General features: G+C 39.6%; 1 protein-coding gene across 2 annotated transcripts in view; it reads right to left on the bottom strand.

The window, feature by feature from the left end:
- The window catches only part of COG5 (component of oligomeric golgi complex 5), a 358,927-nt gene that overhangs the window by 35,746 nt on the left and 308,500 nt on the right, over positions 1–14,681 (bottom strand). For both annotated transcript variants that reach the window (XM_008258350.5, XM_070071149.2), the window contains 2 exons: positions 10,611–10,721; positions 7,326–7,388 (listed from right to left, as the gene is read on the bottom strand). In XM_008258350.5, the coding sequence (XP_008256572.1) occupies positions 7,326–7,388; positions 10,611–10,721 (174 nt within the window). The remainder of the gene's footprint in view (positions 1–7,325; positions 7,389–10,610; positions 10,722–14,681) is intronic.

Below are 14,681 nucleotides of genomic sequence, written 5' to 3'. Positions count from 1 at the left end.
TCCCAATTAAAAGGCAGACATGATTAGAATACACAAAAAGGCAAGACCCAATTATATAGTGTCTACAAGAGACACACTTTAAAAATAAGTGGATAGAAGACACACCATTTAATCATTAAGCACACAAAATATATTAACTAAGTCAATTCTAGGTAAAACAAAGAGTAAGACAGTAACTGCCAATGAAGGCAAAGAGGGAAATTTCTAACAAAAAGGTCAGCTCATCAAGAAGGCATAACAAGATAAACATATATGTAAACGAGCTTCATCAGAGCTAGTAACACAGCTTCAAAACTGAGGAGTTAAGAAATGAGCAGGGCCACACACATAATAATAATAATCTTTTAACCCCTCTGTTTCAGGAAATGACGGAATAACTACATAAAATACCTGTACAGACATACCTTAATTGTTGTCCCTAACACTGTACTCAACAGTTGAAGACTACATATTACTTTTAAGCACATACATTCACCAAGACAGACCATATGTCATGTCATAAAATAAGACCTGAGTACATACAAACATAAATCCATACCACCAAGTAAGATTTAAGCTTGTAAGAAGAGTGATCATACAAAGTATGATTCTGACAACAGAATTAAATTAGAAGTCAGTAACAATAAGACATACATGAAAACCAAAAACACTAGAAATTTTAAAGCACATTTCTCAATAATCCATAATTCAAAAAAATAAAAGAGAAATTAGAAAACATTTCAACCTGAATGAAGATAAAAGTACAATATATCAAAATCGCATTGATGAGAGGGAAATTTACAATTTCAAATGTCTATTTTAGGGGGGAGGGTCTAAAAATCGATGGCTGTTAAGTCTCAAGAGATCTTAAAAAATGCAAAAAAAAATCAAAGTAGAGAGAGGGAAATAAAAAAAGAGAAAGGAAAAAACAATCAATGAAATAGAAGACTAATAGAGAAGATTCCTGAAGTCAAAAGTTGGTTATTTGAAAAGACCAACAGGGGCCAGCATCGTGGTGTAGCTGCCTGTAACACCAGCATCTAATATGGGTACGAGTTCAAGTTCAGGCTGCTCCACTTCCTATCTGGGTCTCTGTTACTGATTTGGGAAAAGCAGTGTAAGATGGCCCCAGTGCTTAGGCCCCTGCACTTGTGCGGGAGACCTGATGAAACTCCTGGCTCCATCACACCCATGGAGGGGTGGGAGTTGGAGCAGGGCATGGCCCAACAGATGGAAGATCTCTGTCTCCCCTCTGCCTCTGTAACTCTAACTTTCAAATAAATAAAAATTGGGGCCAGCACTGTGGTGCAGTGGTTAAAGTCCTGCCTTGCAGAGCCGCCATCCCATATAAGCGCTGGTTGGAGTCCCGGCTGCTCCACTTCCGATCTGGCTCTCTGCTATGGCCTGAGAAAGCAGTGGAAGATGGCCCAAGCCCATGGGCCCCTGCACCTGCATGGGAGACCTGCAGGAAGCTCCTGGCTCCTGGCTTCGGATCAACTCAGCTCTGGCTGTTGCAGCCATTTGGGGAGTGAACCAGCGGATAGAAGACCTTTCTCTCTCTATGGCTTTCTCTATGTAACTGTGTCTTTCAAATAAATAAAATGGATCTTTAAATAAATAAACTGATCAATTAAAACAATCATAAGAAAAAAGATGTTCCTGTCCTAAACTGAAATGCCTGGGTTCAATATCTGCCTCTGCCTCCTGAGTCCAGCTTCCTACTAATGTGAACACTGAGAGGGAGCAATGATGGCTAAACCATCACTGATTAGTTCCTGGCTAACCATCTGGAGACCTGTGGGAGACCTGGACTGTCTTCAGCCTCTACCAAGCCCCAGTTGTTATGGCTAATTAGGGAGTGAAACAGCAAATGGGAGCTCACTTGCTTGCTGCCGCTAAAATTAAAAAAAGAAAATTTAACAATGAACACAGCAATATTCCTTATGAATATGGATACAAGTATTTTTAATAAAAATAAGTAAATCAAATCAAGGAATTACCCTGTAACAGGGTAATTCATTATGACTAAGGTCAGTCTGACATTTGAAAATGACTGTAATGTACTTTTTATTAAAAGAATAAAGGAGTAAAACCATGATTACTTCAATACATGAAGAAAAAGCTATTTGATGAAACTCAACAGCATTTATAACAGAAAAGCCTCAGCAAACTATGAAAGGAAAGGAATTTATTTAACCTGATACAGAACATCAATGAAAAACTGACAGCTAACAGGACTATATGGATTAACCTGTAGCCAATGGCATACTTAAGATATTAAATTACTAAATTCTTTCCCTGGGGTCAGAAGTTAGTGAGGTCTACTCTATCCAGTTCTACTCAACATTGTATCAGAGATCTTGGCAGTTAAACAAGGCATGGAAAAATGGGCACAAAGGTCAGAAAGTAAGACAGAGGAAGAAACACTGTCTCTAACAGATGATGATTCACATGGAGCACTTCATGGCTGGACGAGGTCACCCAGTAGAGAAACAAGAGACAGGAAGAGAAAGCATCTTAGGGAAGGGCTTCATTTCAAGGATGGGAAGAGAAAAACCACCATCAAGGAAACTGAGAAAGGCAATGGGATCCTATTTCATATGCTCTTTACAAATAGCAAATGTGTTACACACTTTAAAAAGATATACCCAAAATAGCCAAAATTATAAAAATATTGTAGCCTCAGCAATCTGGAATATTCTTATATAGAACATCAAACCTACATAAGGGAAAAATGAAACTTTGCCACAGATAAATTTAGCAATACAATCACTATCTGAACAGGACAATTTCAGTAAAAAAATGGACCAGAATTACTGGGCCAAAGTGTTTAAATGCCACTCAACATTCATGGTGGTTATAATGAAATGACTCTAAATGAATACTCATATTAATTATGCTATTCATGGCATTCAATGAAGGTACTTAAGAAAGCTTATGGAAAATGCATATGAAAAAAATATACATGGTTTAAAAAGTTTTTAAAGATTTATTTTAAAGGCAGAGAAACAGAAAAAGAGGGAGATACAGAGATCTATACACTGGTTTGTTCCCCAAATGGCTGCAACGGTTGGGATTGGGCCAGGCCAGAGCCAAGAGCCAGGTACTCCATGTTGGTATTCCACACAAGTAACCCAACTACTTGAGCCATGGTCTGCTGCCTCTGAGACACATTAGTAGAAAGTTGGATCTGAAGCGGAGGACCCAAGACTCAAACCAGCACTCTGATGTGGGATGTAGATGTCCCAAGCAGCAGCTTAACTCACTGCATCACAACACCTGCCCCTCAAGATTTCTGCACCAAAGTAAAGATGTTAATTTCATCTTCCACTTAGTTTTTGAAGTTCCCTTACATTAATACTTGAAATAGATGGTGATGAACCTTGAGCCTACAATAACATCTGATCTTGTATAAAATCTCAACAAGACACAGAAGATTATTATGTTTATATCTGTATTTTTAGTTAGTAAAAAAGAATGTTTAATTTATTCTCTAACAAATAATAAAAGTATACAGATTTTTGCCTCTTGGGCTGCAGTCATGTATACACCCTAACACTCTATCCCTATTCTATCTATAATTCAAGGTGACCCAAATACTTGAGCCATCATCTTCCACCTCCCTAAATGCATTAGCAGGAAGCTGGAGTTGGGAGCAGAAGCCAGGACTTGAACCAGGCACTCCGATAAGGAATATGGGCATCCCAAGAGGTGTCTCAGCTGTTGTGTAAAACGCCTGTTGTCGATTATTAACTTTTCCAGGTTATCTCCATCATCAGGCAAAGTGAAAGCACTCTGTTTTAACTTACACAAAGTACTTTCTCAAACTAAAAGCTGTGATCCATCACAGGTTAAAAACTCATAGTAGGGGCTGGTATTGTGGCGTAGTGGTAAAGCCACTGCCTGCAGTGCCAGCATCCTATATGGGTGCTGGTTCAAGTCCTGGCTGCTCCTCTTCCGATCCAGCTCTCTGCTATGGCCTGGGAAAGCAGTGAAAGATGGCCCAAGTCCTTGGGCCTCTGCACTCACGTGGGAGACCCAGAAGAAGCTCCTGGCCCCTGGCTTCAGATCAGCGCAGCTCTGGCTGCTGTGGTCAACTGGGGAGTGAACCAGCAGATGGAAGACCTCTCTCTCTGTCTATCTGCCTCTCCTCTCTCAGTGTAACTCTGCCTTTCAAATAAATAAATAAATCTTAAAAAAAAAACAAACCTCATAGTAGTGGGTCACTATCAGAATGTTTTAAAAAGTAAAAGAAAAGCAGAGCAAATATCAGAATGCAATCACACAGAAATTGGTGAAATTTTTCTGTTAATTATAGAAATGTATATGCATTTGTATAATATAAATATTGGAAGTTATCTATGCACTTAAAATGCCTACATATTATGTGTGGGGGTCACAGAGTAAAACGTCTATTTTTTTAAAGATGTATTTTATTTATTTAAAAGGCAGAGAGGGAAAGACAGAGACAGAGAATCTTCCTTCCACTGGTTCACTCCCCAAATGGCTGCGATGGCCAGGACTGGGTCAGACTGAAGCCAGGAGACTGGAGCTTCTTCCAGATTTCCCATGTGAGTGTAGGGTCCAAGTACTTGGGCCATCTTCTACTGCTTTCCCCTGGCTCACTATCAGGGAGTTGGATCAGAAGTGGAGTAGCTGGGACTTGAACTGGTGCCCATATGGGATGCCAGGCCCCCCCCAAAAATGTATTTCTTACTGTGGGTAGGGAATAAAGAATGCTTAATAGCTATGGTAGCAAGATAAGGGAAACACTATGGCATTAAAGAAAAGACACTACTCTATTCTCTGCCTGGAACCAAGAATGTTAAGACCTTAAGTTTGTCAAATGGGTCCAAATTTATGTTATTACTATTATCTAATACATTTGACAACTCTTACTGAAAAATTATTTTACTATGGCAACTTTCACAATATTTAATCAAAATGAGATGAGTACTTATTGGAAACGAACAGGGTACAGAGAAAACATCTTTTACTATATTAGGAGAAAACAGACTGTCTCCTTCTCTTATCAAATCTGTTACCTATGAATTTAGTGTCCTCACATTTTGGTGCCTGTTAAATCCCCAACCAAGCAACCTCTTCATAGCATTCAATCTCAAAAGTTGCTTATCCTTTAGGATTTGTGATATCATACTCTCCTAGTCTTCTTTTTCTCTCTGTTCATTTCTTCTCTAAATTTAAGTGTTTTTGGGGCCAGCGCTGTGGCATAGCAGGTAAGGCCACAGCTTGCAGCAGTGGCATCCCATAAGGGCATCCGTTCAATTCCCTTCCAATCCAGCTCCCTGCTAACATGCATGGGAAAAACAGTGGAAAATGCCCCAAGTCCTTGGGTCCCTGGACCCACATGGGAGATCCAGAAGAAGCTCCTAGCTCCTGGCTGCAGGTTGGTCCAGCTCCAGTTGTTATAGTCATTTGGGGAGTCAACCAGTGGATGGAGGATCTCTCTGTCTCTCTCTGCTATAACTCTGCCTTCCAAATAAATACAATAAATACTTAAAGCAAAAAAATAAGTATTTTTTCCTTGAGGTTCATTTGTAGACCTTCATCTCTCTACTTCCCTTGTTTTAACTCTCTGTCATTTAAACACAATCTAATGGTCGACACTTATTACCTGGTTGTAGGTATACTGTACTACTTTATAGATGAAGAAATCAAGGGAATAATAAGACAGCTTATTAACTTATCTGAGGTCATGCAACTGATCAAATAGCTGAGGTGGGATTCATATACAGGCAGTTTGCCTCCAAAGTCTGTGTTATGTGGCCTTAGTTACTTACTTAGTAAGTAGTAAATATTTAGTTAACGAACAAATGAATGAATGAATGATGGTGGCTAGGTGTAGCAGACACAAGTCTTTCTGGCTAATGTGATACAAGCTCACCAGCTATATAACCATGGCAAAGTGACTATTTCTAAGATGCACAAAATGAGAATGTAATATATAACTTGAAGGGTTGTTTTAATATTTAAAAATGTGCCTATGCATGTCTTAAATTAGCAGGTGCTAAAGGATATCTACTATTGTTATAAAAATGAATGATTCGCTTGTTTTCTAAAGTTACCTATTGTTGGGGCCAGCGCCATGGCTCACTTGGTTAATCCTCTGCCTGCAGCACCAGCATCCCATATGGGTACTGGGTTCTAGTCCCAGTTGCTCCTCTTCCAGTCCAGCTCTCTGCTGTGGCCTGGGAGGGCAGTGGGGGATGGCCCAGGTGCTTGGGCCCTTGTACTGCATGGGAGACCGGGAGCAGGCACCTGGCTCCTGGCTCCAGATCAGCACTGCGCTGGCCGTGGTGGCTATTTTGGGAGGTGAACCAATGGAAGGAAGTTCTTTCTGTCTCTCTCACTGTCTATAACTCTACCTGTCAAAAAAAAAAAGTTACCTATTGTCAACTATGATTCTTATATCAATAGTATTTTTTTAGTAAATAACCTGATTATTAGAAAAGAGGCATATTTATGTTAATATCTTTAAAAAGATTTTATTTATTTATTTGAGAGGCAGAGTTACAGACAGAGGGAGAGACAGAGAGAAAAGTCTTCCATCCGACGGTTCACTCCCCCAATAACCGTAACGGCCAGCGCTGAACCGATCTGAAGCTAGGAGCCGCGGGCTTCTTCCGGGTCTCCCACGCGGGTACAGGGGCCCAAATACTTGAACCATCCTCTACTGCTTTCCCAGCCCATAGCAGAGGGCCAGATTGGAAGAGAAGCAGCTGGGACAGAACTGAGGCCCGTATGGAACACCAGTGCTGTAGGTGGATGCTTAGCCTACTAGGCCACAGCACCTGCCTCATGTATTAGTATATTTTTAAGAATGGAAATATATCTTGATTTTACACCTTCTAGACATGCTTTCAAGTAGGGTTCCTCAGCCCTGGCACTACTGACATTTTGGGTTGGATACTTCTTTGTTTTCAGTATGTGGCATCCTTAGTCATGGCAATTCCAGAACAACTCCAGATACTGCCCCATGTTCCCTAAGGAACAACTGTGCTGGTGGAGAACCAGTACTTTGCTGGGATAAGAATGGGCTATAGTGCTCTGAGAGACAGAAAATGCATCAAAGATTACTGCTTCCATGTCTAGAATCATCGTATGTGGGACACAATCTGTAAACACCAAAAGAGTATTTTTAAATTGTAGAAAATGAAACACATGTGTCCTTTCTCTTTAAGATAATTATCAACATAATAGTGTTGGTATATTTATATAGGGGATTCTGAATTCCTTTAAAAATACAACATCTCCCACTCAACCAACCAAATAATTCTAAAACCATTTTGATGTACAGAGTCAAAGATTAAATTCAATTATTTTACCTTGAGGGCTGAAATTATAGTCTGCTCAGCTGCTGCTGGGAAGGAGCTCTGGCTGGAAACCACCTAGAACAAGGTTTTGATCCAGTTACAGTTCTGCTGAAGTCATTTTTTTTAATTTGTAAGAACTAATATTGAACATAACAAAGCTGTTTCCACAAGCTACATGTAAAATATTATCATTATAGCAATATACATGATTTAAAAATGCATTAGTATTTGTTAAGATATGTTGAGAAATAGTTACAGGTATAAAGCAAATACACCTTTCAGATAATTAAAGCATCAAGAATACTAGAAGCTTTGTTTTTTCTTTATTCACTTAAGATAGATGAAATACAAAGTTTTAACTTGAAAAGGTCAGGATAAAGCCATATTTATTTATTTATTTTAAAAAATTCACATTTCTTAAGGCTAATTTTCAACAAGTACACACATTCTGAAAACTGAAAATATCAACAAAGACATTTAAACCAGGCTAAACATAATATAATCTTTTGACTGCTTGTGGTACTTTAGAGTAATGATTAAAGAAAACAGGAAAGTTTTTGATAACTTTTCTGAGATTTACCTGTTAACATCTGTATAGTCAGCTTTTTATCACTACATTTAAATACCTAAAAAAAAACTAAGTTTATAAAGACAAAAGGTTTACATAGCTCCCAGTTTGGGAGGTTCAAGTTCAAGATCAAGCAGCTCCTGGTTTCACCTCTGATGAGGTGGCAGGAGCAGAGGAAGGAAGGATCACATGGCGAGCCAGGAAGCAGAGAGGCTGGGCTGTGCTCAGCCTTTACAACCCACCCTTCTCATGAGAGGCAGGCCTCCAGCGACCCAGATTCCCCTCCACCCCCAAGGCCACTCCCCAAACACCGGAACTTGATTAAGTTTAGGCCCTGTGGCACCACTAATTTAAGACTTTGAGTTTCAAGTTTTGCCATGAGTTTGGAAGACAGATTGTGTTCAATCATAGTAATAATGCTTTAAAGTACATTTTGCTTACCATAAAAAATATACCAACTGTGTATTTCTAATAGGTCAAAGGATTTGTTAAAATTGTTAAATAAGTAACAGTCACTTATAATCGAAAATACAATCTAGTATGTTAAAGCTCATATAAGAGATCAAGTTTTAAAGAACATCATCCAACCTATAGCTTTCTTCAGGTCTTCTAAATATTTATCTTCGTATTTACTATTTTGAAAATGATCTACAAAGAATAATCAAACACAAGCACCTCAAAAGTAATGGATGGGACTGAAAGTGTTATCTTCCTAGTATTTAAGAATATAGTTTAAACTAAACAAACTAAACAATACAGCTGACTCTCCATATCCATAGGTTCCAAATCCAAAGATAAAAAACATTTCGGGGAAAAACAACCATGTATGTTCTAAACACATACAGACTTTCTAATCTAGTCACTATTCCCTAAAGAACATAGTATAACAATTGTTTATATTGTGCTAACATTGTGTTAGGTACATCTAGAGATGATTTAAAGTAATTGTGTAGATTTACGGAAATACTATGTTGTTTTATATAATGGATTTGAACATCCAAAAGATTTTTTTTACTTTACTTCTCCCCCACACCCCACAAAGAAACCTTTTATTTAAGGAATACAAACTTCATGCATTTCATAAGTATAACTTTAGGAATACAGTGATTCTTCCCACTACTCACCCTCCCACCCATACTCCCACTCCTCCCCCTCTTCCCTCTCATTATTCCCAACTCCATTCTCCATTAAGCATCCAAAAGACCACAATCAGCTGAGGTCTACATGTGTGTGCTGGAATCTATCCTACACTGGCAACGAGGGACAACCCTATATGGAGGCAAGTAAGTTAAGGGTTGGCCATGTCTTTTCTTTTCACAGGCAGAATTAGAGAGAGAAAGAGAAAGAGAAAGAGAGAGAGAGAGAGAGAGGGAGAGGTCTTCCTTTTCCATTGGTTCATCCCCCAAATGGCCACCATGGCCAACACACTGTGCTGATCCGAAGCCAGGAGCAGGTGCTTCCTCCTGGTTTCCTATGCGGGTACAGGGCCCAAGCACTTGGGCCATCCTCCACTGCCTTCCTGGGCCACAGCAGAGAGCTGAACTGGAAGAGCAGCAACCGGGACAGAATCTGGCACTCCAACTGGGACTAGAACTTAGGGTGCCGGTGCTGCAGGCGGAGGATTAGCCAAGGGAGCCACAGCACCGGCCATGGCCATGTCTTTTAAATGCTTTAGTAAAACATGGCAAGAAAGAAAGCATATGGTCTGCTTTCAAGCAGTCATCAGTGATTATATGATAAAATTTTGCTATTTATAATATAGCTTCTCTTTGCCTTTTTTGCTTTTTTATTATTTTATTTTTTTGACAGGCAGAGTTAGCGAGAGAGAGAGAGACAGAGAGAAAGGTCTTCCTTTGCCGTTGGTTCACCCTCCAATGGCCGCCGTGCTGCAGCCGGCGCACCGCGCTGATCCGATGGCAGGAGCCAGGTGTCTCCTCCTGGTCTCCCATGCGGGTGCAGGGCCCAAGCACTTGGGCCATCCTCCACTGCACTCCTGGGCCACAGCAGAGAGCTGGCCTGGAAGAGGACCAACTGGGACAGAATCCAGAGCCCCAGCCGGGACTAGAACCCGGGGTGCTGGCGCTGCAGGTGGAAGAGTAGCCTAGTGAGCCGCAGCGCTGGCTTCTCTGCCTTTTTTGAGCAGAGACAGAACCTCTGACATGTTGGGAAGCTTTAGAATTCTTTTTTTTTTTTTTTTTTTATCTTTTATTTAATGAATATAAATTTCCAAAGTACGACTCATGTGTTACAATGGCTTCCCCCCCATACCGTCCCTCCCACCCACAACCCTCCCCTTTCCCACTCCCTCTCCCCTTCCATTCACATCAAGATTCATTTTCGATTATCTTAATATACAGAAGATCAGAAGCTTTAGAATTCTTATCCTGTCTTTCTTGAGTTTTGTTATGATTTACTACCACCCACACATTAGCAAATTCTGCTTTTCAGTAAGTACGAAACATGTATGATTTTCCCTCAAATGATCTGTTCAACTGGATTACCTTGTGGATCTACACTTGATGTGTTTTAAAACAAATATATAGACAAAAAGTCAAATAATAAAGGTCAGGATGCTTAGAAACAGTTAATGCCTCAGCTTATTTAATGATTATGTTTTCACTGTATTCTTTTCCAACTAAATAATTCCTAAGTTGTCTAAACTTGAGACAGAATAAAGAAGAAGTCAAAGTTAATTCAAAAGAACTTAATTAAATAAAAATAAAAGTTACCTTTGTTACTGATTGGTGTAACTTATATAGTGAGTTGACCACTGCCACGTTTCTTTTCTGTCCTTCAGTAAGAGGTCCAATCACCTGACTCGCATCTCCTTGTGTGGAGAGCTGTAGGAATTCAATACAAAAAGGTACTATTAAAATGACAGTTTTCATGTATTTTAAAGAAGAACTTCTTTAACTGGAGAGAAGTTTCTGCATTTTTAACAGACAGAACGCTAACTGAAATTATTCAAGTAAAGTTAAAGGTTTTGACTTTAGGAACAAGCAATCTCTGTGGACATAACACCATGGATGTGGGCGCCTGATTATCTGTACACAGGAAGTACATTTCTGTTAATACATCCTAGCTGACGGGCCCCTGAGGCAGGTGTGACCCAAATGCCCAGTGTGTGCAGCTATTCTGATACATTAGTGTAGTAACCCTAAGGAATACCTTCTGGAAACTGCCCAGAGGATTTTCTTTTCCTATTCAAAACCTCAGAAATATGGTATCAAAAAAATGAAGGAGAGAGAGAAGGAAGGGAGAAAGAAATAAAAATAAATCTATATCCTATGTATATTTGACAGCCATCCTAACACTCCAATGAAATAGGTGGTGGAAATAGGATATTCTTATTTTTTCACAGACTTAAAAAAAGTAAAAAAAAAAAAAAAAAAAAGGAAGTTGCCCAAGATTTATACTGGGCACAGATGACCAGTAGAAGTGTTACAAGTAGTAAAAACTTTCTGGAGCCAGTGCTGTGGTGTAGCAGGCAAAGCTGCCGCCTGCAGTGCCGGCATCTCATATGGGCACTGGTTTGAGTCCCGGCTGCTCCATTTCTGATCCAGCTCTCTACTATGGCCTGGGAAAGCAGTGGAAGACGACCCAAGTCCTTGGGCCCCTGCACCACACTGGACACTTGGAAGAAGTGCCTGGCTCCTGACTTCGGATTGGCGCAGCTCCAGCCATCGCGGCCAATTGGGGAGTGAACCAGCAGATGGAAGATCTCTCTCTCTCTCTCTCTCTCTTTCTGCCTCTCCTTCTCTCTGTGTAACTCTGACTTTCAAATGAATAAATGAATCTTTAAAAAAAATAAAAAAACTTTCTACTCCTGCTCTTTGATTTACTTCTAAGTGCATCAGCTTTAGGGAAAAAGCTATAGAATGCTTTATTGATTTAATCTATAACCATTACACTCAGGTTTAGGAAAAAATCCACATATTAACTAATTATTCTCATAATGATCAGATTTCAGTCCAATTTTCTGTAACAATTACTAAGGTAAATTAAATTTGATCAGGATATAGAAAACATAATTTAACTCACTCCATGCATGTAGATGAGATACCAAACACAAAAAAGTGTCCTCTCAGGAAAGTTGAAACTAACAGGAACTTAGTTTGGCAATGGCAATGAAAAGAAAGAGAATACTCCTTTGTTAAAGTTGCAACCCATGATGGTGATTATTAAGTCAACACAAGACTTTGTGACACCAGATGAAATAACCCCAATATGATTTTGACTTTCCTCATAGACACAGAGAATTTTTAACTTGCAATCAAGTTATTTCTAAAATGGTCATTTTGAGTTGGTGGTCTGAAAAAAAAAACTTTCTTGCGGAAATTATGTTAAAAATAGTGGTTAGACCTAAAGAAGAGCCCATACATTAGATTTAATCTACAGTGTGGTGAAGTAACAATAGTAGGATGTTAGGAGCTCCCAAGAACATGCAGGATAGGCTCAGAGCTGTGGGAAGGATGGAGAAGGGCTTGCATGGTAGAGCTAACGCACACCGGTCAGCAGCAGCAGGGGTACGGCAGATTGAGGAGCTGAGGCTAAGTATCCATACATACTCAAGTTAGGAGCCCTCGCTCTGCAAATTCTAAATTCTTATTTCTCTTGGCTTCTCTCAAGTTTCTTTGCAAACAATTTTGATGAACCAACAAAGAAATGGCAAAGGGAAAAAATTTCTTATTATTTCAATTTATGGTTTATTTCAACTTACATCAATGGGATAAATCTATTTCAGTTTATGTGTTCTGTATTTCATAAGAAAAAAGCTTATTACAGTGGGGATGGCACTGTGGAATAGCAGGTAAAGCTACCACCTGCAGCGCTGGCATCCCATATGGGCGCCAGTTCGAGTTGTGGCTGCTCCACTTCTCTCTCTCTCTCTCTCTCTCTCTCCCTGCGTTTCCTTCTTTCTCTGTATAACTCTTTCAAATAAATAAATAAATAAATCTTAAAAAAATACTTTCAGAAGTTGATAGATATCCAGAAGGGAAATCAACCAAGAAACAACAGAATTAAACTGCACCTTAGATCAGTAGAATCTAACAGATATCTACAGAACACGACAACCAACAGCTGCAGAATACACATTCTTCTCACCAGCACATGGAGCGCTGTCCAGTACAGATCACACGGTAGGTCACAAAACAAGTCTCAATAAATTTAAAAGAGAAATCATATCAAGTGCTTTTTTCTGACAGTAATGCAATAAACTAGAAATCAGTGGCAAGACAAACTTTGAAAACTGCATAAATACATGGAAATTAAACAACTTAGTGCTGAACAATCAATGAATCAAGGAAGAAATTAAGAAGGAAATTAAAAAATTTCCCAAAACGAATGAAAATGGAAATACAACATGCCAAAATCTGTGGGATACATCAAAAGCAGAACAAAGAGGGAAGTTAATAGCAATCAATGCCTACATTAAAAAAGCAGAACGTTCTCAAACAATTTATCACTAGATTCTGAGGAACTAGAAAACAAAGAAAATAATCAAACTAACAATTAGCAGAAGGAAAGCAGTAAAACTCAGAACACAAATAACATTAAAGACTTAAAAAATACAAAAAGTGTCTATATGAAGAGCTTTAAAAAGATAAATAAAATTGACAAAATACAAAAAAAATCAGAGCTGAAAATGGAGACATTAAATGTGACCCCACATTTGGCCAGCGCTATAGTGCAGCTGGTAAAGCCGCCGCCTGCATTGCTGGCATCCCATATGGGCACAGGTTTGAGTCCTGGCTGCTCCAATTTGATCCAGCTCTCTGCTATGGCCTGGGAAAGCAGAAGATGGCCCAGATGCTTGGACCCCTGCATCTGTGTGGGAGACCTGGAGGAAGCTCCTGGCTCCTTCTCTCTTTCTCTCTGTGTGTGTGTGTGTGTGTAACCCTGACTTTCAAATAAATAAATAACTCTTTTAAAAAAAACTGACACCACAATAATACGAAAGATTATTAGAGATCACTATGAACAATTACACAGCAACAACTTTGCTATTCTAGAAGGGACACATTCCTGAACATACTTTACCCAGACTGAATCATGAGGAAACAAAATACCTAAGTAGACAATATTAAGTCATGGCACTGAATCAGAATGTCTGTCTCCCATCAAACAGGCCAGGACTGGATGGCTTCAGTGCTGAATTCTACTCAACATTTAAAGAATAATGAATCCAACAACATACATGAAACCAGAGGTCACTATTTTAAGTGAAATTAGACAAGCAAAGATAAGTGTCACTTATCTCACTATGATCTCATAGGTGGTATATAAAAATAGGTGATCACAAGGAGTTAAAAGTATAAAGAGGGTTACAAGATGCTGGGGAGGGAAGACAGGAAGGCAAAATGGAAAAGGTTGATTAATGAGTACAAAGTTACAGCTAGATAGAAGCGCTGGGTTCTACTGCACAGCAGCTTCTATAAATAATGCGAATGTATGGCATATTTCTCTGTTAAACCAAAGTAGGACATTTTTTTTTTTAACTTATTTGACAGATAAAGTTAGACAATGAGAGAGAGAGAGCAACAGAGAGAAAGGTATTCCTTCTGTTGGTTCACACCCTAAACGGCCACCATGGCCGGAACTACGCCGATCCGAAGCCAAAAGCCAGGTGCCTCCTCCTGGTCTCCCACATGGGTGCAGGGGCCCAAGCACCTGGGCCATCCTCCACTGCCTTCTCAGGCCACAGCAGAGAGCTGGACTGGAAGAGGAGCAACCGGGCCCAGAACCTGGCGCCCATATGGGATGCCAGCACGGCAGGCGGAAGATTAACCAAGTGAGTC

Source organism: Oryctolagus cuniculus, chromosome 3, assembly GCF_051225735.1.
Source record: "Oryctolagus cuniculus isolate XC-2025 breed Fujian yellow rabbit chromosome 3, ASM5122573v1, whole genome shotgun sequence".
Classification (NCBI taxonomy): domain Eukaryota; kingdom Metazoa; phylum Chordata; class Mammalia; order Lagomorpha; family Leporidae; genus Oryctolagus; species Oryctolagus cuniculus.
This window is presented reverse-complemented; position numbering and strand designations above follow the sequence as displayed.